We start from the raw sequence: 24474 nt of genomic DNA on the forward strand, positions 1-24474 counted from the left end.
AGTCGCTCTGGAGTTCCTCGCTATCCTTCTGCGATCTGATTGCCTGGCATAGCTTTGTGTTGTCTGCAAACTTGATGATCTCACTGGATGTTCCTTCTTCTAGGTCATTGATATAAATATTAAATAAGATCGGCCCAAGTACCGAGCCCTGGGGTGCTCTGCTAGTCACTTTCTCCCAGTCGGAGAACTTCCCATTTATGCCCACTCTCTGTTTTCTGTTCTCCAGCCATTTGCCTATCCATCTTTGTATATCCCCCTCTATTCCATGGCTTTGTAGTTTCCTGAGAAGTCTTATGTGTGGAATGCTTTCTGGAAGTCTAAGTATATTATGTCCACTGGTTCTCCACTATCAATTTGTTTGTTCACGGCCTCAAAAAATTGAAGTAAATTTGTTAAACATGATTTCCCTTTCCTGAAGCCATGTTGACTGGCTTTCATCAGGTCGTGTGTATCCAAGTGCCAGACTATGCTATCTTTAATCAATGCTTCAACCATCTTTCCAGTGACAGATGTAAGGCTCACAGGTCTGTAGTTGCCCGGTTCTCCTCTCGATCTTTTTTTGAAAATTGGCGTGACATTTGCTATCTTCCAGTCGTCTGGTATCTGTCCAGTTCTAATTGTTAGGTTGGCAAGTTTTTGCAATAGCTCTCCGATTTCAACCTCCAATTCTTTTAGGACTCTCGGGTGAATTCTATCTGATCCAGGGGATTTGTCACTTTTAAGTTTGTCGATCTGATAGTATATCTGGTCCAAGTCCACTTCTACTGTGGTGAGGCTGTCTTCTATTACTCCTTTAAACACTTCCACTGCTTCTGGTATCATTGCGGTGTCCTCCTTCGTAAAGACGGACGCAAAGAAGGAATTTAGCCTGTCTGCAATTTGTTTGTCTTCCTTGATGTACCCTTTTCTTCCCTGGTCATCCAGCGGTCCCACCGCCTCTTTTGCGGGGTTTTTCCCTTTTACGTATCTAAAGAAGGGCTTGAAGTTTTTGGCCTCTTGCACTATTTTCTCCTCATAGTCCTTTTTGGCATCCCTCACCGCCTTGTGACATTTCTTCTGTTCATCTTTATGTTTGTTCCAAGCTTCGGTTGTTTTCGTGCGTTTCCATTTTTTAAAAGAGTCCTCCTTTTCTTTCAATATGTTTATTAATTTTCAAAAGAAACAGAACACTCAATATGTACGATACATGGTGGTCAACAGAATACATGAATTCTCAGTTTCTCCTAAACTTCACCATATACCTAAACTCCCCCCCCCCAGCCCATCCCATCCCGGAACCAATCCCAATACAGCAAGAAAAACCTCCATTCCATAAGTTGTTACAGAAAAATTCAAACATTAAGCAAATGACTACGAGCTCTGTGTGTTAAAGTAAGCCAGAATGGTTCCCAACAAAAACTAAAAGTTCTACCCAGTTCTGTGTCCAAAGCAGAAAATTGTAAACGATCCATAGAAGCCTGTTGCAGCATCAAAGTCCGCCAGTGTGAAAGAGTAGGGGAGTCCAATGAAATCCAACAGTGCAAAATTACCTTTTTCCCCAACAACACTGAGCGAGCCAAAAAAACCCTGAACCCCTTCGGAGAAGGGAGAGGAAGATGGTCCAACGTGAACAACAGTAGAGGACTGAGGGCAAATTTATAATTCCACATTGTCTGGATATGACGATGAACCTGTTGCCAAAAGGTGTGAACCCTCGAGCAGGACCAAAACTGATGTCCTAGAGTAGACGGAGAGTAAGAACATTTAAGGCATTGTGCCGATGCACACATCTTTGCTTGAAATAAGTAGGAGGGAGCTCTATATAAGCGAAGCAAAAATTTGAAGTTCATTTCAATCAAGGGCACACTAGGTGTCAGGCGTGCCATCCCAGGGAGCCCTCTCTTTATCATTTGTGCGGTCACTATGCAGGGAAGATCCATAGACCATCGTTCTGCATACGTCTCATAGGAAAGTTCACCCAATTGTTCTTGGAGATAGCGATGATGAAATCTCAAAGGAACAATTTCCTGCGCAGATAAACTCAGGGCCTCCAAGATGGTTTCCATGCGCCGATCAGTAAGGGAATCCTGCGGTAAAGAATGTACATAGGAAGAAAGCTGAAGATACGAAAACAAGTCCTTCTCCAGCCAACCATGTTCCCTCTTAAGGTCCTCAAATGATTTCAAAGACCCAATAGAATGTAACAGTTGAAAGACATATTGGTTAGCAGTGTCAGTCCATACACTAGAGGAGAACGGTGCCATTCCAATGGTAAAGTCCCCATTATCCCTCAATGGTAAATAGGGGGTCACCCGAGAAGATAGGTGTAGTTGGTGACACAAGTGTTTCCAGAGACGTCTCAGGGGAAGCAAGAAAATGTCCCTCGCTAAAGAGGTCTTTGTAGGCAGGCGCTGCACATGAAGAAGGTAACTAAAATGGAATGGAGCACAAAGTAGAAGTTCCCGTCTAGAAACTGAGAAGTAGCTTGTCCCCTGAACCAGTCGTTTAAATGTCTCATCTGGCAAGCCTGGGATAACAAACGGAGACTGCGCAATCCCAAGCCTCCGAGGTCTCGAGGCCGTGCCAGATGAACACGAGACAAGCGTGTTCTCTTACCATTCCACAAATATTTTTGTAGACATGTCCAAGGAGTTTATCATTTTTAGCAGATAATAAAACAGGTAACATCTGAAACACATATAGCCACTGAGGCACCAATACCATGTTATACAGTGCTTCCTTCTTTTCTTTTATGGCTTCCTTCACCTGTCTGGTAAGCCATACCGGTTCTCCTTTGCCTTTAGTTCTCCTTTCTTTGGAAATCCACGGAATTTAGAGATTTTGTGCTTCCGTGATAGTATTTTTCAGTAGGGACCATGCCTGATCTACCGTTTCAATTTTGTCCATCTTTTTCTTGAGCTGTTGTTTTACCATGACTCTTATGCGTTCGTATTTACCCTTTTTTAAAGTTTAAGGTCATGGTTAAGGTTTTGGTACGTTTTCCTTTCCCGATGTCAAGTTTAACCTTTCCCGATGTCAAGTTTAAAGTTGATCATGTTGATCAAGTTGATCGTGTTGTGATCGCTCGTCCCCAGCGGGACCGTGACTTCGACTTCTTTTGTCGGTCCCGTGAGGCCATTTAGGACCAAGTCCAAGATGGTGTTGCCTCTTGTCGGCTCTCTTACCATTTGTTCCAGGAAGCAATCCCCTAGCATTTCTGGGAGCCTGTCCTTAAGGTGCTTGGTTTGTGAAGAGGAAGGTTTTCACGGCTTTCCTGAAGCTCCAAAGACCATCTAGTGTTCTAACAGATGGGGGGCGGGGGGCGGATGTTGTGCCACAGCCTGGTTGTGCAATGTGAGTAGGAGCGTTTGCGGGCTGTTTCAGTCTGGAGGGAGCGGCCACGAGGTATGGTCAGTTGTTTTTCTCCTTGGGACCTCAGTGGTCGCTTTGGGAACACCTCATAATTGATGCTAATTGGACTTAATTGAACATTGCAACTCGGTAGACACATAGTACAAAGTGTTATATGTCATGTCCAGTGTATGTATCTAAAAATGGGCATGGTTAGGTGTGGATCATGGGCATGGTTTTGAGTTATGGGCAACTTTTTTGCCAATGTGTGTACGAGAACTTAGGAGCAGGTATTTAAACTAAATTTTCTTTCACTTAAAATGGGTACGCCTAAATGTTATGATGCTTACTGGTGCATACCGGCACTCAGCATAATTCTATATGGTATGTATAACATTTATAGAATAGAACTTAGTGCCACACTAGTTGGCACTCATTTTTTTAGGCAACATATATAGAATATGGCGCTAAATTCACAGGCACAAAGTGGGACAGTACAAGTTGTTCAGCACCAAGGTAAGATTTGTGTTTTTTCAAGTTAAAGCACTTGTTTCAATTCTTTGAAATCTGTCTAAGGGAATGCAAACGATGCAGTTACACTGGGCCCTTATTCCTCATTTCCTCCATAATTCAGGCCTCCTTAAGTCAGGCCAGCTTCAGGACAGTAACGCAAGTGGATCTACTCCCCTACCGCTACTGCAACTCCTTGTATCGTGCTATCACTGAAAAAGACTGTGGGAGATTACAGCTACTCCAAAATACATCAGCCAGACTAATCTTCTGATGCAGCAGATTCAAAAGGATGACCCCGCTCTTAAGGGAACTATACTGGCTAAGCATAAGAGAGAGAATCCATTATAAAAATCCATACATGGTCCACAAATCCATCTACGGGAAGAATTCCGCAAGACTAATCTCTGACATCATAGTTACACCCTTCTTCTTCAACTCAAGATGGATGCAACGATTTAAGCTAGCTTTCTCCTCACCCTTATGTGTATGCCAAAAGAAGTTCCATAGATCCACTTTCGCTTTCCAAGGCCCCAAACTTTGGAGCAGCCTCTCACATTTGTGTCAACCAGCCACATATTGCAACTTTAGGAAACTGCTAAAGACTCATCTTTTCTCTTCTCATCTGACCTATGATTCGAACTGCAGGAAATTTCCAAACTGATTCTTCAGTCCAGCAGCTCACCATTCATGACCGTAGATTAGAAATCTTGTTGTATACCACATTGAATCCTTATTGAAACTTGCGGTATAGAAGAACATGTATGGTATGGTATGGTATGGTATGGTATGGTATGGTATGGTATGGTATGGTATGGTATGGTATGGTATGGTATGGTATGGTATGGTATGGAGTGTGTGATGCAGTCATTAGAGCATGGGGAGTGTGTGGTGCAGTGGTTAGAGCCACAGCCTCAGCACCCTGAGGTTGTGGGTTCAAATCCCACACTGCTCCTTGTGACCCTGGGCAAGTCACTTAATCCCCCATTGCCCCAGGTACATTAGATAGAGTGTGAGCCTGCCAGGACAGATAGGGAAAAATGCTTGAGTACCTGCATGTACACCACTTAGGTTATAAGTGGTATATAAATACTTATAAAATAAAATAACTCAGTTTGTCAGTAACAAAAATGTTGTCTCTTTTTTTTCTCTCAGGAGCACATGATTAATTGTTCTTTCTATACAAGCTGATCTTGCAAAGATCTTTATTTTAATGTCACAATTTCAGTTTCTTAGTATTCCGTGATAAGGATGTGCTTACGTTTAAAATACATAGAAACATAGAAAATGACGGCAGAAAAGGGCCATAGCCCATCAAGTCTGCCCACTCTATTGACCCTCCCCCCTAACTCCCTCTTAGAGAGCCCGACTCTGATGACCCGTCCCTTTAACTCTACTCTCTTAGAGAACCGACATGGGCATCCCATTTTCTCTTAAAATCTGGCATGCTGCCGGCCCCGATCACCATCACTGGAAGCTCATTCCAATGATCAACCACTCTTTCGGTGAAGAAATACTTCCTGGTATCGTCATGAAATTTCCCTCCCCTGATTTTTAGTGGGTGCCCTCTTGTGGCTGAGGGTCCTTTGAAAAGGAAAATATCATCTTCCACCTCGATACGGCCGGTAATATACTTAAATGTCTCAATCATATCTCCCCTCTCCCTACGTTCTTCGAGAGAGTAGAGCCGCAAATTATTCAGCCTCTCCCCGTACGACAGATCCTTGAGCCCCGAGACCATTCTGCTGGCCATTCGTTGAACCAACTCAACTCTCCGCACATCTTTACGGTAATGTGGCCTCCAGAATTGTACACAGTATTCCAGATGAGGTCTCACCATGGTTTTGTACAATGGCATTATGACCTCGGGCTTCCGACTAACGAAACTTCTACGGATACAACCCAACATTTGTCTAGCCTTGGATGAGGCCTTCTCCACTTGATTGGCAGTTTTCATGTCTTCACTAATGATCACTCCTAAATCTCGTTCTGCTGTAGTCCTAGCCAAGGTCTCACCATTCAAGGCGTAAGTTCTGCACGGATTTTTGTTGCCAAGGTGCATGACATTACAGTTTTTAGCGTTGAAGTCCAGCTGCCAGGTCGAGGATACAATAAGGAATATCAGTGGCATTTCTTATTTTGTTTTATATTGTTCTGTAACTCATATTTCACATTTATTTAATATATCACAAATAAAAAAAGTAGCTAAGCTGTTCATCTGGGGTAGGAATTCAAAAGAATGAAAACTAAAGGGGACCCAGGTTACATTAGTGTGTAAATAAAGTCAAAAAATGTTGTCTAATAGTGCCACGGTCAGACATAGTAATTATGGGCTCCTTTTACTAAGCTGCGCTAGCGGTTCTAGTGCACACGCTAGACGCTAATGCCATCATTGAGCTGGCATTAGTTTTTGGTACGTAGCGCAGGGTAAGTGCGCGCTAGTATGCAGCACATGCTACAAACGCTAGCGCAGCTTAGTAAAAGGAGCCCATAGTTACTATGTCTGACCGTGGCACTGAGAAGCACTCCCGATTCAAACCCAGCATGCACCCAAAATATGAGGGAGAAAAAAGCCTCAGATTAACATGGCAGTGACAAATGCTCAAAGGCACAAGAGAAAAAGCGCTTTCAATACATTCATAGGCAAAAAAAACTCCCTCATTTTACAGCATAGGTTTAGAACATGGCAAAAACCACCCAAAGGCACGTTCAAAGATTTAGCAGAAAAAGATGACTTCAGCTCTCACGTTGTCAAGTCTCAAACACCTCCCAACAAGCGACCTTGTTTCACCAATTCCTTGGCTCTTCAGGGGCTCAAAGCATAAGTCTTTAATAGTGCAGCCAAGCCATCCTTGAACGTGCCTTTGGGTGGCTTTGCCATGTTCTAAACCTATGCTGTAAAATGAGGGAGGTTTTTTTTGCCTATGAATGTATTGAAAGTAGTTTTTTTTCTTGTGTCTTTGAGCATTTGTCACTGCTACGTTAATCTGAGGCTTTTTTCTCTCTCTTATTTTGGATGCATGTTAGGTTTGAATCGGGAGTGCTTCTCAGTGCCATGGTCAGACAATATTTTTTGGAATTATATGAATCTATTTTGTGTTGTTTTGTCCCTCAAAATATTTGTCTATATAAAGTAAAATTAAACAGGATAGTAGCTCCTAACATGATACGTCTTGAATCTTAATGTACAATTTTAATTCTTGGATATGGCCAGTCGCTTCTTAACCTATAAATCACACTGAACTCTTCCTGGGGAATATCCATAAGTATTAATGTAATGTAATGTAAAAAGAGGACATGTCTGGTAACTCTATGCTTAGTCCACCTAGCAGGGCTAGTTTTGCCATTATGACAAAGTTACTAATAAACCTAAAACTATCTTTCCTATAACATCATCTCATCTAAGTATTGGGAAGCTGGAGCTCTGCCTGCTTTTAGGGTCCTGAAGGTAGAACAGGGAGTATTTCTGAAATTGCTATGCTGAACATTCTGGATTTTGATTTTTTCCTTAAAAGCCAAACCTCTTTCCCACATTTTTCCATGGTTAAATTGTTTGCATCTGCAGAAGGTCTTTTCATGAACGATCAGTGGAGAAAAACTGAAATTAATTTGACCAAAACATTTTGGTAATGACACAGTTTTCCTGTACACCTTTTGTGGCACGACATTCTTATAATGTCACAATGGCTTCAAAGCACAATGCACAGTGACACGATGGCTTCACACTAAAATAATGGCCTTTTGTCCCTTATAAATTTAAGATTAAATATGAACTGTATATACTAGACCTCTTACATATTACTATAAATAATTTCTTATCTGTGGCCTCTATAGGTGTATTTCTTCAGATCTGTATGCATGTGTTACGGACATGGGCAGCTTTGAATGTCCATTAACAGTGCTTTTTGTATTTATTGTTAACATTAAGCAAGTGGAGACACATACTTTACCTGTACTGAACTACTGTTAGGTTCTGCTCCCCACAATGTCTTGCACATCGGACGTACCTCATCCAGCTTGACTTACTGGCTCCCCACCATCGATAAAGTGCTGTAGGGTCCCATCTTGATCGTATATCTGTAGAGAGATCCGAATATTACGCAGTTAGACGAGATCACCAGCTTCTAGTTTCTTTGATTTGCTGGTGTTTCTGTCAGCTCAAGAAATGTATTGAAAGGATGGAAACTCCCAACCCCAGATTTTTCTTTTTCCTCAGATAATGCACACTGTTGCTTAATAGTGCACCTTGTTGCACACTAATGCTCTTTAATGTGCACTCTTTACCAATAGACCCCCTACTGAAGAATAAGAACATAAGAACTGCCATACTGGGACAGACCGAAGGTCCATCAAGCCCAGTATCCTCTTTGCAACAGTGGCCAACCCAGGACTCAAGTACAAGGCAGAAACCCAAAGAGTAGCAACATTCCAAAGCTGAGATTGTGATGTCATAATGCCTCATTCAACCAATGCCTAAGAGTCGGCCTCGACAGTGATATCACAATGACTTGATTATTCTATACTTGACTCACATAAGAACATAGGAATTGCCATACTGGGACAGACTGAAGGTCCGTCAAGCCCAGTATTTTGTTTCCAAGTATCTACTTAGATCCCAAGTAGTAAAATAGATTTTATGCTGCTTATCCTAGGAATAAGCAGTGGATTTCCCCAAGCCATTAGTAGAGCATACTAATGAGTAAGAAAGCATACTATTTGAGCAATACATTAAAAAAGACAAAGCAAAGCAATATGTGAAAATAGAAAAAATGAAAATATTTGGCTTGAACATCCTAGTTGTTTCACGAGTACCTTTAGAAACAAGGCTGCAACAGCAGAGAATGATCGCTTACACTTTGGGCTCCTTTTACTAAGCCGCATTAGCATTTTTAGCGCACGCTAAACCCACGCTACGCTGCTAGAACTAATGCCAGCTCAATGCTGGCGTTAAGGTCTAGCAAGGGCGGCAATTTAGCGCGCACTATTCCACGCGTTAAAGCCCTAATGCGGCTTTGTCTTATCTAAGCCAATCTAACGCTGAATATACCTGTGATAACTCAAAAGATGTCAAGATGTTTTCCAAAAGAACATTTAACTGGTTTTGACAGGGAACCCATTATGAATATCTGGACAAACAAGAAAATCTGGATGCAAAGACTGCCATGAAGTGACACTGTCCCAGAAACAATGTCACTTACTTTTGAATCTGAGGCTCAGCTCTGGATGAATTTAAGATTCTGGCAGAGCAGGACAGGAAAGTAACAGCTAGAGGCACTAAACAAGATCAGTAAGACCACGTGGGTCTGCTCCGATCCGATTTTTGGCCGATTCTAAAAGAGCTATATTGATGCACTAAAATTGTTGCATGCAAATGATTCGCACAGAGGTTCATCGTAATCTCTGACTCTCCCGTCCAATTGATTGCTGTGAGAGTGACTCTCACACAAGCACAGAGCCGGCAGGGGAAGCACGAACAGCTGAGAGGCAGGGGAAGTCCCAAAACAGCCTCCTGCTACTCAGCTGTTCGGGGCAGAAAACTTTTTTTTTTCACCCAAAGGGTCGTGGACACTTGGAATGCGCTACCGGAGGAAGTGATCAGGCAGAATTACGGTACAAGGATTCAAACAGGGATTGGATGGATTCCTGAGGGATAAAGGGATAGTGGGATACTGAGGGAGGAGCTGGGATGTAACACAAGTATAGGAAGTTAATCAGGTAATGAGTATAAACTAACCTGGTCGTGCATGTGCAAGACCGGAGGGCTAGGACTTCGATAGGAAGGCAGGACTTAAATGGGAAACCAAGGTGGCAAGGGAGCCCCTTTTGAAGATTCAGACAGGTCTTGACCTGTTTTGGGCCGCCGTGGGAGCGGACTGCTGGGCGGGATGGACCTGTGGTCTGACCCGGCGGAGGCACTGCTTATGTTCTTATGTTTTCTTTTTTTAATGAACACAGATGCTGTATGTGTGTTACACATGCACAATATCTGCCCCATTAAAAAAAAGAGGAAAAAAGCACCCCCCCCCCCCCCCCCCATCATCCCCCTGATGAAAAAATGGCAGGAAGGATGCCCTCTCCCTTCTGCCATGCTGACCCCCTCCCCCTCCCCCCGCCCAGTGAGAGAAAATTGGCAAGAGGGATGCCTACTCCCTCCTGCTACTGGATGCTCCCCTAAACCCCCACCAGTACTTTTTTCTGCAGCTGGAAACAGGAGGGAAGCACGGTTCCTCCAGCTTCAAGGCCCACCAATCCAAAATGGCGGGTCTTCCCTCCTTGGTGCATCATGTGCTGCACAGGGAGGGGCTTAGCATGGGAAGGGGCCCAAGGCCCTGATTGGCTCAGATGCCTAAGGCCCCTACCAAGGTGATCCTCCAGTTTTGCATACAGGTATGCAGCTCACTCCCCTATCCCCACCTGGTGTTCGGCATCTGCCTCCTCAATCCCCTCCCTCTGTAAGTCTATCTTAAATGTAGTCTATTGGTCCCTAGTAGTGGCAGCATTGCACTTACACTGCTTACAGCCTGCTCTGAAGCTTTCTCTCTGGTCTTTCCCACCTCCTCTGTCATCACTTCCTCTTTCTGCATAAGCAGGATGGCTCAGAGGAAAAGCTTCAGATCAGGCTGCCATCTCCTGCTGGCACAAGTGTGGAGGTGTTGTTGAATCGCATGAGGGGACGACAGGGTTTAGGAGTAAGAGAGAATTGCAGGAGAAGCTGCAATGTGATTAATACTTTTTATCTTAAGGAATGGATTATTTGATATTTTTTGTAATAATTTTAATCACAATTTTAATCACAGCGTTAACTGATTAACTTGCAGCCTCTAAAATCACCCAAAGGCAAAAACAGACAAGAGGACATCGCACCATGATTCATGGCAACTATTCACCAGTAATCAAATGCCTGACTAAAAAATAAGCCTTTCAGCTACTTCCTAAAAGTAGCATAGCAGGTCAACAGCCTCAGTTTTGGAGGCATCCTGTTCCATTTAACAGGGCCCATCTCAGAGAATATTTGCTTCCTAGATTCATCTAAGTAAATCTGCCTAACAGATGGTATGTGCAACAGTTCTTCATCCTCAGACCTTGGAGATTGGTGTATAGATTTTTAAAACTGAATTAAAATATTGGTATATATCACTATCCAAGAACGATAAATTAAAGTCAAAATTTACACATGACTTTCCATAAAAGTCAGCCAGGAATAGATATGAATATGTGAAAAGCATTGGTTAACAGCCATACAGCAGAATTTGGTACTAACGGGTGGAGAAACTTGCATACATATAAGGCATTGTAATAATCAAGGCATGAATAAAGTGATTGCAAAATCGTAACCAATTTCTAAGGGATCTTTTTTTCAGATAATACCTTTCTAAGTATCTCTATGGTCTTCTGTTCCAGCCAACCACCAGCCAAATTATTTGAAGGCTTGTTTCTCTTTCTGGCTTTTATTCATCATCAGACTTTAGTTATTTTTTTTTTTTAAGTGCTTGTGCTCTATATTCTATGTTTTGTGCAAATCGATAAACTTTTCTTTTTTTTTTTTTAAGTTCAATAAGTTTTATTCAGTTTTCAAATAAAGTACAAAAATGGAACAACAAGATAGAAACAAATACAGAGGTGCAAAATATCAAGTCAGTCGCACAATATCAGTTATTCAAAAGATCACAATATGTATCATAACATATAAAATGTCAATCATGGAATAACCCATAGTATTATATAATGACTCAGCTCAGACATGTGGTGAAAAGGAAACATCCAATAAAGGTCGCCAGGTACGTTCAAATGAATGTAAGGTTTTGTTTTTGAAGGCAGCTACTCTCTCATATTTGGCCGTGGCACAGGCCATATTCCACCACATAGAGTAGCTAACCGCTGGTATATTTTTCCAGTTCTGCAGGACTAATTTTATGGCCAAGTGTAATAACAAGTTAAATAGTTTCAGTTCAGCCTCAGGTAGTTCATGATCAAGAGCATAATGACCAAGAATCACAATGGCAGGCGTGAGCGGAGCATCAATGTAAAAGTGCTCACATATGGTTTTCCAAACAGATTGCCAAAGTGGATTTATCAGGGAGCAGTAATACAATTGATGTAAAAAAGTACCTTTTTCTGTTTTACAAGACCAGCAACGTCTGGTTTCAGAGGGTTTAAAGTGAGATAGTTTATGTGGAGTCCAAATAGCCCTGTGCAGCACAAAAAAGATGGACTGCTTCAAAGAAGAGGAACAGGAAGAACGCAATAACGAGTGCCATATCTTTCTCCATACATCTTGCGAGTAGGAAATCTGTAAGTCGAATTCCCATGTATGTTCAGTGCCAAGAGGTGGAGGATATTTTGCAGATTGCAACCACTTGTACCATTGAGATGCACAACCTTTGTTAGCATGTATTCTAGTGCATAGGGACAGTAGGCTGGGTGGTTCAGATGTAAGAGATGAAGAACGCATGGAGGAAGACAGACAGTGAATCAGCTGTATCCAACGAAAGTGTTGCTCATGGGAAAGGTGGTATCTTTGTTGCAGTTGAGGAAAAGTCAACCAAGATGAGTCATCACGAAGATCCTTAACAGTCCAAATATCAACATTCTGCCAAGCAGGCCAAGAGATGAGAGCATTATTTATCCTAAAAGCAACATTATTCCAGATGGGAGCTTGTAAAGTAGAGGTCCAGGGATGTTCAAGATCTTTTTCCACAAGGCAAATTGCCACTTTGGCACTATGGAAAATGGGATTTGCAGATCTAGGCAGATGTTGATATGGGATTATATGGAGTGGTTGGTTCAAGTGGCAAGAGGTTTCCCATGAGAGCCAAATCGGTGAGTATAGAGAAGAATCAGGCATGAACCAATTAGAAGTCTGTTGCAAGATGAAAGCAGCATGGTAGGCACGAAAGTCTGGGAAGTTAATACCCCCATTATCTCTGTTTGCTTTTAGTTTAGTCAGTGCTATTCTCAGCGGCTTGGAGTTCCATAGAAAAAGAACAAGAGATTTTTCAATAGACGTGTAAAATGTGTCAGGAAAAAAAATAGGAATCATTTTCAAAAAATAGTTGACTTCTGGGGACGATCATCATTTTGATGGTACTGAGTCGACCCCACCAAGTAAGTCGTAGTGGTGACCACCTCATAATCAATTCCTTGACCATAAATGCCATCTTAGTAATATTAAGAGAAATAGTTTCGTCAACAGTGGGTGCAAAATATATTCCTAAGTATTTCAAGGCATCATCAGTCCAAGTCAAGTTAAATTGTTGTAGGTCATATTTAACCTCTGGATGGTTTAGAGGCATAGCTTCAGATTTTGATAAGTTGAGTTTATAACCCGACACTAAGGAATATTTGTTGATGGTATCCAATATTGATGATAGTGAGTCGGGAGTCGTATAGAGTAAGATGTCGTCAGCATAAGCCGAGTATTTAACAAGAACTCGGTCTACTTCAACTCCTGCAATGTCAGCGTTTTGACTGATGTAGAGGAGAAGCGGCTCTAAGGCAATGTTAAAGAGCAGGGGAGATAGTGGACACCCCTGACGAGTACCTCTGCTAGGTTGAAAAGAGGTCGACAATTGGTTGTTAATGAGGATTCTGATAGCAGGAGCAGTATAAAGGACTCTTATCATGTCTATGGCTTGATCAGAAAAACCAAAACGTTTTAAGGTGGAAAATAAAAAGGTCCATTCGACCCTGTCAAAGGCCTTCTCAGCGTCTAGACCTATAGTCAAAAAAGGTCTATCAGAGGTTGCGATGCGCTGAAGGATGTTGAAAAAACAGCCTAGTGTTATCGTGAGAAAGGCGTCCCTGCATGAAACCAGTCTGTTCAAAGGAGATCAGTCGAGGAAGTAAAGTCTGCAGTCTCTCAGCTAACACTTTCACGTATAGTTTAGCGTCGATGTTTATCATAGACAAAGGACGATAGCTGTGGACCTGTTGTTTGTTCTTACCAGGTTTGGGAAGAACCACAATCATAGCTTCCGTGAAAGAGCCAGTTACTGCGTGAGATTTAATAAAGTAAGTAAAAAGGTCACGTAACAATGGAAGAAAAAAGGATTGAAAGGCGATGTAGAATTCCACCGGAAAGCCATCCGGGCCAGGAGTTTTCCCTTTGGCCATGATTAATAAGGCTTTAGCAATGTCATCGGTGGTGATTGGTGAGCAAAAGCTCTCATTATCAGCAACAGATAGTTTAGGACATTCAATCCTGTCAAGAAAATCTTCAATGCATGTGGAAGACGGAAGCTGAGAAGTATAAAGTTCTTGGTAATAAGCATGGAACCTCGACAGAATGGCTGATCTGGAAATGAGTATGTCATCGTTCTCTGATTTTATGGAGGTTATATATGTTCTTTCAGATCTAGATTTCAGGTAGTTGGCAAGTAAATGGCCCGAATTATCATGTTCAGCATAATAGGTGGCATCTTTCATAAACAGTGTCTTCCCTGCAAAGGTAGCTAATAATGTATTGTATTGAAGCCTGAGTTTCCCTAATTGATGAAGGATAGTCATGTTAGACATATCAGCTGATAAAAGTGTCTCAAGTGATGAGATCTGAGATTCCAGTTGAGAGCGAAGTAATGCATGCTCTTTAGACTTTTTAGCTTTGTAGGCGATTATAATGCCACGAAGATAAGCCTTTAGGGCATCCCAAAAGGTGGTCCAATTGGTTTGGTTGATCGGATTAAATTCTATAAACTCTTTGATGAATGTGCTCAAATAGTCCACGAAAGCCGGATCATCCAAGAGCGAGGTATCAAATCTCTAACAGGGTCTCAGAGTAACTAAATTCAGTAGATTAAGTTCAATGCTGATCAAGGCATGGTCAGACACTAGGATGGAGTGTATGTCAGTATGAGAGACATTAGAGAACAATGAAGCAGATGTCAAAAAGTAGTCGATTCTTGAAAAGGATGTATGTGGTGAAGAATAGAAAGAGAAAGCGCGTGTGGTCGGGTGCGCAATTCTCCATGGATCACAAAGGTTGAGTTGTTGAATGATATCCAGCAGAGCCGTCCATGCCTTAGTTGGTTTATGTGAAGCTGATGACTGTCTGTCTATAGTAGGATCTAAAGCAATGTTAAAGTCTCCACCAATAAGAAGAGGTATCTCACCTACTGCAGTGAAGGAGTTCGCCAAGCTGTGGAAAAACTCAGGGCAATCTTTATTAGGGGCGTAGATGTTGAAAATGGCTAAGGATGATTGACGAAAAGAGATTGTCACTCTCACCCAACGCCCTTCAGTGTCACAGGCCTGATCAATCACCGTTAGATCAGGATGCTTCTTTATAAGAATGATGACCCCATTTTTTTTGTCATGAGCAGGGGAAAAGAAGGGAGACATAGCCCAGTTACAACTGAATTTAGAAGCTTCCGTCGCATCCAGGTGCGTTTCCTGCAATAGGACTACATCAGGGTGTAACAGGGATATATATTGAGTTAGTTTAATTTTCTTTAAAGGGTTATTCATACCTTTCACATTAAGGGATACACATTTGAGAGGCATATAGACAATGTGACATATGTAAAGTACAATATTGTGCATAAATAACAAAAATTAAAAGCACCACCATATTGAAAAAAAACCCTATGTCGAATAAAAAACATTCAACAAAGGGGGTAGACCAACGGGTCAGTAAGTGGGAAAAAAATAACAGGCAAGAACGAGCCTCATCAGAAAACTGCTATCAATAGGCAATCATAGAAATACACCAAACTGTGAAAAACATGATATGCATCTTGTATTGGAAAACATAATATCAACACCTGTGCATTCCAGCAGAAAGTCTGGAACAGCAGTAGTTATTGAGAAAAAGTATAAAGAAGACAGGGAAAGAGAGAAACCTGTAATGTTGGAAAAGGTAGAGTTAAACGTCTGTCATGTGGCCATCATAGGCATTAATACATCATCAAGGAGAGCGAAACAGTTTATAAGCCATAGGAGACAAGCAGGGAGTGAGAGAAAAGATAGGTGGTTGAAATTGAGAAAGAAGAAGGATTCACAGAGAAAAGATAGTAGTCTGCTTATAACGAATGAAAGCGAGAGGAGAATGGGAATAAGAAAGAAATTTGCAGTCAAGCATTACTACAAATTAAACACTGAAGTGAGGAAAAACAGCACAAGAGGTAAATAAGAAGTCAGGTAGCGTCAATTGTACTAGGAGAAATAGATTCTAGGTAATCTCCAAGCAGATTAGGATCCGTAAAGTCTTTGGTACGATTTTGCAAGGTGACTCTCATGCGAGCTGGATAGTACATTCCAAAACGGGCGTTGAGAGCTTTCAGCCGGTGTCGGTATTCAAGGAGCTGTTTCCGCAGACGTGCCGAGTTTTTGCTTAAATCAGGTACGAACATCAGATTTCTGCCCTCATATTTTAGAGGTGCTTTCATTTTGGCCTTTTGCATTATCTCGATGGTCTGGTTGAAGCGGAGCAATCCTACGATGATCGGTCTAGGAAAATTTTCACGTGGCACACGCTGTGAGTTGACGCGGTGTGCTGTTTCAATCTCCAGCAGCTGGGTGAAAGTAATATCAAGCCAGGTGGGTATGTTGTCTTGCAGGAATTTAACCGACCCTCCGATAATCCAAGAATTCGGAAGTTCCGCTTTCGGGCTCTGTCGTTCTCTTCGTCTAGGTCTTTCTCTAATTGTACCATGCGCTTAAAATGGCGCTGAAGGTCTTTAACATTATCTTCGGTGACGCGTTGCTTTAATTCGAGTGATTCAACTCGCGTACGAAAATGTAAAATATCTGTCTTCATTATAGAGACATCTTGTTTGATTTCATCTATGCCAGTATTAGTCTCCGAGAGCATATCTTTTAAGGCTCTCATCTCGTCTAGCAGGACAGACATAGGAGTGTCGTCCGATTTTGAGGCCTGCGTTTTGGCAGGAGACGGAGGGTCAATTTTTGTTCGCTTACCGCCTTTAGTAGCCGACATCGTCGATAAAAAGACAATCTAGGTACAAGTCTTTTCTGCACAGGACAAATTTCGAGCGCGGTTGAAAGCAGCAATGTGGTGTATTTTCAGGTTTAAAGCAGGATTCTGACGGAGCTCACTAGCGCCCCAATTCAAGCTGCCATTTCGTCCGAAGCTCACTAGCGCCCCAATAAACTTTTCTTATACAACTTTAAAAACTTTTGTACTTAGCTTTAGCTATTTCTTCATTCTTTTTTTTAAACCTCGAAAAGGACCTTAAGGTTCAACCAGTTTCGCCCGAAGGCTTTTTCGAGAACGGGTCCCCCCTTTTGTTTTGCTCCACAGCATCCCGCACTAGTGTGCAAGATTGCATGCGGAAGTTATATAACAGTGCCTAACTTACCTTCCCCTCCCCTTTTTACAAAACTGCACAAGAGGTTCTTAGCCCCAGCTAGCACGCTCAACGCTATGTGCTGCTCCAGTGGCCATAGAGTTCCTTTGAGCGTCAGGGCAGCGCAGAGCATTCAGCATGCCGGTCAGCACTGAAAACCTCTTGCAAAGTTTTGTAAAAAGGGGGGGGGGATAATTTTTAAGTGGGTGTTAATTGGCTTTGTCAATAATGACCCTTACACATCCCCACCAAGATGGAGCCCGGGGTGGATTGCCCCCTTTACTATGCCACTGTATATACCACTAGACCAGGGGTGTCCAACCTTTTGGCTTCGCTGGGCCGCACTGGCTGAAAAAAATGTTTCTGGGGCCACACAAACACGCAAATGCTGCAGCAAGACAGAGGAAGGAGCCGGCAAGACGGTAAATACCCGGGGGCAGCAGAGGAAAACACTGCATCGCCCTCGACCGGGGCTGCACAAAATACTTCACTGGGCCGCATGCGGCCCTCGGGCCACAGGTTGGACACCCCTGCACTAGACCATCAGAGATTGTAAAATAGGCCTGGGGGAGGGATAGTGGAAGGCACTCAGGGGAGGATCCAGAAGGAAGCTTGGTGGCTACTCTTTGTATTCTTTTTGTTTTTGTACTGTGATTCCATGTAATGCTGTTATGATCTTGCAGAATAGTTGACAGTGCTCCAAATAAATGCTCATGTTTTTTTAGGAATTTAAATCTGTAAATTTGGGATAAGCTCCTTAGGAATTAGCCTCTCTTTGTAGTTATAATGTCACCTGTCATTCTGAGCCTGGTGCAAAGTCAGCCACTGAACAAGCGCCGTGGCTTTTAATCTCAGTATTTATTGGCTGCGACCCATATGTATGGAGGTTATTTTGCTTAGGGGTGAAATACGAGCTTTTATTATTTAAATTATTATATTTTGGCTTGGATATTGTAGCTTTAGCAGAGGGACAATTACTATCAGCCCTCACTGGTTATTTATTTATTTATCCCCTCTTTTATTAAGGCATGGTAACTGTTTTAGCACACACTAATATTTAGCGCACATTAAAACAGCCAGCACGCCTTAGTAAAAGGACCCCTTAATTTGTTTTCTATCCCGTTCCCTCCAAAGAGCTCAGAACAGGTTACAGGTTAACATGCATAATATACAGTTTACAGGTTGCAATTTGCCTTAGTTGCAGTGCAAGGTATTTCAATGCAATTTTTTTTTTTTTTTTACTTTCACTCAACCAAACTTGAGTTTTCCATTTCAATTTTGGCTGAAACCAGTTGATGAGCTTTGGCAATAGGTTTGGTTTTGGCCAAAAGCTTTCAGGCAGTTTCAGTTTTGGCCAAAACTGGAGGGGGGGGGAGCGGGGTTTGAAATTCCAGATCTGGTCGGCCTCCAAAACTACTAGGACTAGAGGACATGCAATGAAGCTACTAAGTTGTAGATTTAAAACAAACTGGAGAAAATATTTCTTCACTCAACATGTAATTAAAGTCTGGAATTTGTTGCCAGGGAATGTGGTAAAAGCAGATACCATATTTTTCGCTCAATAAAACGCACCTCACTATAAGACGCGCCCAAGATTTAGAGAAGGAAAACAAGAAAAAAAATCCCATTCTGAACTAAATTGTATACTAATATATATCCGACACCTTTAAATTCTTTTTTTTTAAATCTTTATTCATTTCATATCTTAAAATCAAGTACAGTAAATGATGTTTAACAATTGAACATTTAAAAACACTTGAATTCTTACATTTGATTGTATCATTCTAAAATATTGTACCCCCTCATTTTATATATATATATATATATATATATATATAATGATTAATTTCTTTAATAATCAAATTTTCCCTTCCCCCACCCTCCCTCATATGTCATATATTATAATCAGGGAAGAATATTTCGACACCTTTAAATCCCATCCCAGACCCCCCCCAATCAATCATTACTTTTACATACCCCCAGCACCTTTAAATACCATCCCAGCCCCTTGGCACCTTTAAATTCTGTCCCAGCCCCTCGTGAGGCGAGAACTGAGGCAGCCATTCAGAAGTGGCGCGCGCCCACGCAGCAGCACGCTTGTGCACTACTGGCCCTGACTTGCTGGTAATCAGCAGGCAGCTGCCCTGCAAAGCACCAGCGACCGGCACAATTAGGGAGTGTTGCGGGCCCAAGCATTAGCGTGCTTGTGCGCCGCGGGCCACGACAAGCAGCAGGGAGCCATCCACCAACCTCCAAAATTTAAAGGTACCGCCGGGGAGTGGGGGGGGGAGTTGGTATATTTGTTTCATAAGACGCACCCTTATTTCCACCCACTTTTGGGGGAAAAAGTGTGTCTTATGGAGTGAAAAATACGGTAGTTTAGCAGGGTTAAAAAAAAAAGGTTTGGATAGTTTTCTAAAAGAAAAGTCCATAAGCCATTATTAAGATTGACTTGAGAAAATCTGTTGTTTACTCCTAGGATAAGCAGCATGAAATCTGTTTTGTTCTTTTGGGATCTTGCCAGGTGTTTGTGACTTGGATCGGCCAGTGTTGGAAATGTACTGGGTTTGATGGACATTCGGTCTGTCCCAGAATGGTAAAAGGAGTAAATATTCAGTTTGTGATGTTTAACAATTCTTATGCCACCATTGGCTTTTCCCCCAGATATTCAAAGCTGGGCCATGTCCAGGCACCAGTATTGAATATCCAGGTATGTGCAGGCTGCCAACACTTAACCAGTTAAGTGCTGATATTTAGCCTTAACTAATTAAGTTCAACCAGCTAATTTGGCTAGCTAAGTTAACCGGTTAAGGGCTCAATATTTGCACTTAAATGGTTAAGTGCCATATCTAACCTGAGTCTGCTCCAAAACACCCACTGAATTTTTGGCTTAGGCAATTAGGGCTAGACTCTATAAATAGCACCTAGGCTAGGTGCTCCTAAGCACCCTAATCGCAGATCTAGTGACGTATAACTAAATTCTGCATGCAACCCAAATTGATTTAACAAGTTTAATTGGCATTAGAACATAAGAACTTAAGAATTGCTGCTGCTGGGTCAGACCAGTGGTCCATCGTGCCCAGCAATCTGCTCCCACGACAGCCTTTAGGTCAAAGACTAGTGCCCTAACTGAGTCTAGCCTTACCTGCGTATGTTCTGGTTCAGCAGGAACTTGTCTAACTTTGTCTTGAATCCCTGGAGGGTGTTTTCCGCTATAACAGCCTCCAGTACTTAACCACATCATTGATCTTTAAGTTTAAATTTTTTTTTTTTTAAACAATCAATTAAAAGTTGTGCGTGGAATCCTGCGAGGTGCCTAACGATGCCTAAGTCAAAGTGCCCTCCAACACCTAATGATGCCTACCTGAAAAGTAAGCATTGTTAGGTAGGCATAGAGTAGGTGTGGTAGACTTAGGCATTACTAGGCATCTGACATAGGCACCTGTAAATTAGGTCAGGCCTAATATACCGGCACATAACTCTAGGATGCCTAACGATGCCTAAGGCACCATTAGGCGTGATTCTATAAAGGACGCCTAGTGGTTGATTCACAACTGCATGGACTGGCGCCTAAAAGTTAGGCTCGGTTAGGCGCCGTTTACAAAATTTGGTTCTTAGTGCAGATGTTCAGCCTCTCCTGCCTGGTTCATAGACAATGGAGCGCAAGACGTCATCACGCTGACAATCCAGCGCTGACAATTCGGTGCAAGACAGAAGCGCGCGGGGGGAAAAAGTAATTTTTAAAGAGCTCCAACGGGGTGTTTGGGGTGGCAACCCCCCCCCCCACTTTATTGGTTAGTGTTCGCACTGCTGTTGGAGGGGGGTTCGGGAGATTGGAAACCTCCATTATAGCGAAAACGGAACTTTTTCTGATTTTTTCAGGAAAAGTTCCTTTTTCTCTATAATGGGGGGGGGGGTTTCACCCCCCACACCCCCCCGCAACGGCAGTGCGAACATTAACCAATAAAGTGGAGGTTTGCCACCACTTTTTTGGGGTTGCCACCCCAAACCCCCATTCGGAGCTCTTTAAAAATTATTGTTTCCCCCGCGTGCTTCTGTCTTCCGCCGAATTGTCGGCGCTAGATTGTCGGCACGCTGGCGTCTGGCGTGCGATTATCCCATCACCCTCCTGCCCAGTTAAATCACTGTGAATATTGACCCCAAAGTGCTCAGTTTTGAACCTTTGAGCCTAGATAGGCAACCACCTCTCCCACTACAACTGAGCTTAAATCATATTATTACTGCCTTTACAAATATAGTGAGGGGTGAGAGAAGTAGGATTATCATAATATAAATATGTCTTGGTAAGTTGTCGAAGAAAGTCTTTGCATAATCATCTCATTTCAAATTGTTTTGTTTTCAAGATTTTTCTAACAGATGTATCTCCAGAACTATTTCATTTTATTTCCAATGCGATATACATTCAGGTTCAATCTGCATTTTTCCATCCCTAGAGGGCTCACAATCTAAGGGGCCCTTTTCCTAAGCTGCGCTAAAAAGTGGCCTGCATTGTTTTTAGCACATGGGTTCCCCGTGCGCTGAGGTTAATTTTAGCACTGCTGTAAAATAGCCACATCTTCCATTTTCAGAATTAATGGCAACATGCTAATCTCCAAATTAACTTGTGACCATTAGTGCATTAACCTTTACTGCCACTTCTTTTCTAGGCAGTAAGAGCTCCAGCACCAACCACACGCCAATCGGTTCCCATCTAGGAGTGCAAACCGATTAATACAGAACACTCATACTCTCCGCCCCCAAACAAGCCCCCCTCCCCCACCACTGCTAAAACTTAAAATCTATTTCTTAGAATGTTGGAAACTCCTTGCATTGATGCAACTTGTATGTATCTTGCCTTGTTAACATTTATTGTACTTTTATATGCTAAAATCAATTTTAAAAAACTTCTGAACTTAAAAAAAGAATGTTGGAAATGTGCATCAATCACAAAACTACAGTGGGATGCCTCAGCACATCCCACAGTAGTGTCTTTTTAACTTGCGGCAAGCACACGTTGACCTCAGCCTGTCGTCTCCTTGGTTCCCTATCTCAAGCTCCAATGTACCTTATTGTAGAATCATAAGCCCCTGTTGTGGCTTCCACAGCAGTTATAAGGCTCATCCTTCTCAGGGCTCCTTCTTAAGTTTTTTCCTAGCACTTTACATTAGCTTACAATGGCTACTGCCAAGTATTTCAGTACATTATTCACATTATTACCATTCCCACTGGTACCATGGACTATAAGACGCAATGACTGCATCCCATGTGTACCTCCCATAGCTGTCTATGCCAGTAACTTTCTCTGAATGTATCTTCCCATGGCAGCCCTTTCCCCTGCTATTCTCAATGGTATACCAGCTATATCTCTTTGTCTACCACAGCTCTATTATGTACTGTCACGTGCTGCCTGCAGCCGAAACAGTGAACCCTGTCTACTCGCATTACTAAGCAGTGTCGAAAGATAGCAAAACCTCAAGATTCTACTTGTTTGACAGAAGGAAATAAACATTCTTGGAGGTCAACGCAGCAGTTCTTGTTCATTCTTGAAGATTATGACAACATTTTGGAAGTAATGAGCCTCTTCAAGTGTTAAATGGGATTAGATGTTAGCAGCTACAACCGAGTGGAATATGTGATCCCTGAGAGATGTTTAGGAGCAGTTGATGTGGGAGGTTCTAGTTTCAAGAATACATCACACTTGAATGCCATCTTACTTAGGAAAGAGATGGTCCATATATTTCCAAACACAGCTGGTCAGGGAGTGGGGATTTTTTCTTTTCCCTCCTGATTGAGATAAAAATTGCATCTGCAATAGTATGTATAAGATATGATTATTTCCTGACCCTAATTACTTAACTAGCAATGAAAGCCACTTTATTTATTTAATTTGATTTGATTCGTTTTCTATCCCGTTTTCCCCCAAAAGCTCAGAATGGGTTACAGGTTAAACATACATAATATACTTGTGCTTGAAACATCTTTTATTGTATGTAATGTATCTCAAGAAAGAAATAGCGGCACTAGAAAAGGTTCAAAGAAGAGCGACCAAGATGATAAAGGGGATGGAACGCCTCTCGTATGAGAAAAGACTACGAAGGTTAGGGCTCTTCATCTTGGAAAAGAGACGGCTGAAGGGAGATATGATTGAAGTCTACAAAATCCTGAGTTAAGTGCTGAAAAGATCTGCACTGAGCCCCTATTCTATAAAGGGCACCCAAACTTTATAGAATACTAGAATAATGTGCAGGTCATGCCTAACTTGGTGCTGCACTTACGCTTGATAGAAATAAGTGCAAGTCCAGCATTTAGGTGTGAATTAGTGATTTTCTATAATTTGGCACTTAACTTTTGAGAATGGCCATGACCTGCTTATGCCCCTTCCTTGGCCACATCCCCTTTTGGGTTATGTGTTGAAAAAGTTAAGCGCCAAGTTATAGAATAGCACGCAGGGGAGATCCATGCACAACTTCAAATAAGCCCCACTTAACATTAATTAAGTGACTAATTGGTGCCCATTTCCTCATTAAGTTGTGTGCAGATTTCAGATTTGCACACAAATTCCAGCACCCAACTATGGGCAACCTCTGTAGAATTCAAGGGATAATGCCTAGTTTTGGCACCTAATTTAGATCATGAAACCCTTTACATTAATTAATCAAATGTTTTTCCCGCAGAGTTAGACAAAGCCACTCACTAGTTGGGCACTTTGTAAATGCTATCTGAGGAGTGGGCGGAATTGAAATATAGTACTCCCCCCAAATTTGCGAGGGTTCCATTCCAGGAATACCTGCAAATTTTGAAAAATCGCAAATGCGGTTTTGCATCTGTCACAAGGCAGGAGAGGGCAGCAGGGGCGCCAATGGGTGCAGAAAATCATTTGCGGTATGCTCCAACCGCCTCTTCTTGTACTAATGTCAGGTTACACCTATCAGGAGCTGCTTTGACATGCAGCTCCTGATTGGTGTAGCCTGACTTTAGTACAGGAAGAAGCGGTTGAAGCATACCACGAATTACTGAGTCTGTGATTCATGAACTGCGAATTCGCTGAGGAACACTGTAGGTTGGAAATGGAAGGCTATTAAGTCTTCAAATATTATGGAATACACTTCTCCCTCCGTATTCATGGTGGATGCATTCCGGCTATAGCCGCGAATATGGAAAAATCGCGAATATTGTATATGTTATTCGCGTTTTTTTGTAAAAGACAGTGGTTTTGTTATTAAAACCACGAATTTTCAGGGTGAAAGTTTTGAAACTTCGATTTTGTAGGAGAAGCATGGAAGCAGAGTGAATATTGGTAAACATTAAACTGTTTTTACAGTACAGCAAA

The 24474-nt window shown here is 42.1% G+C and overlaps 1 protein-coding gene across 1 annotated transcript in view; it reads right to left on the reverse strand.

Moving 5' to 3' along the window:
* Positions 1–24474, reverse strand: part of PRDM6 (PR/SET domain 6) — a 288493-nt gene that overhangs the window by 112207 nt on the left and 151812 nt on the right. Inside the window, 2 exon segments of the mRNA XM_033929007.1 lie at positions 7791–7866; positions 7869–7917. Of these exon segments, the coding sequence (XP_033784898.1) occupies positions 7791–7866; positions 7869–7917 (125 nt within the window).

The sequence above is a fragment of the Geotrypetes seraphini genome, chromosome 1 (assembly GCF_902459505.1).
Source record: "Geotrypetes seraphini chromosome 1, aGeoSer1.1, whole genome shotgun sequence".
Classification (NCBI taxonomy): Eukaryota; Metazoa; Chordata; class Amphibia; order Gymnophiona; family Dermophiidae; genus Geotrypetes; species Geotrypetes seraphini.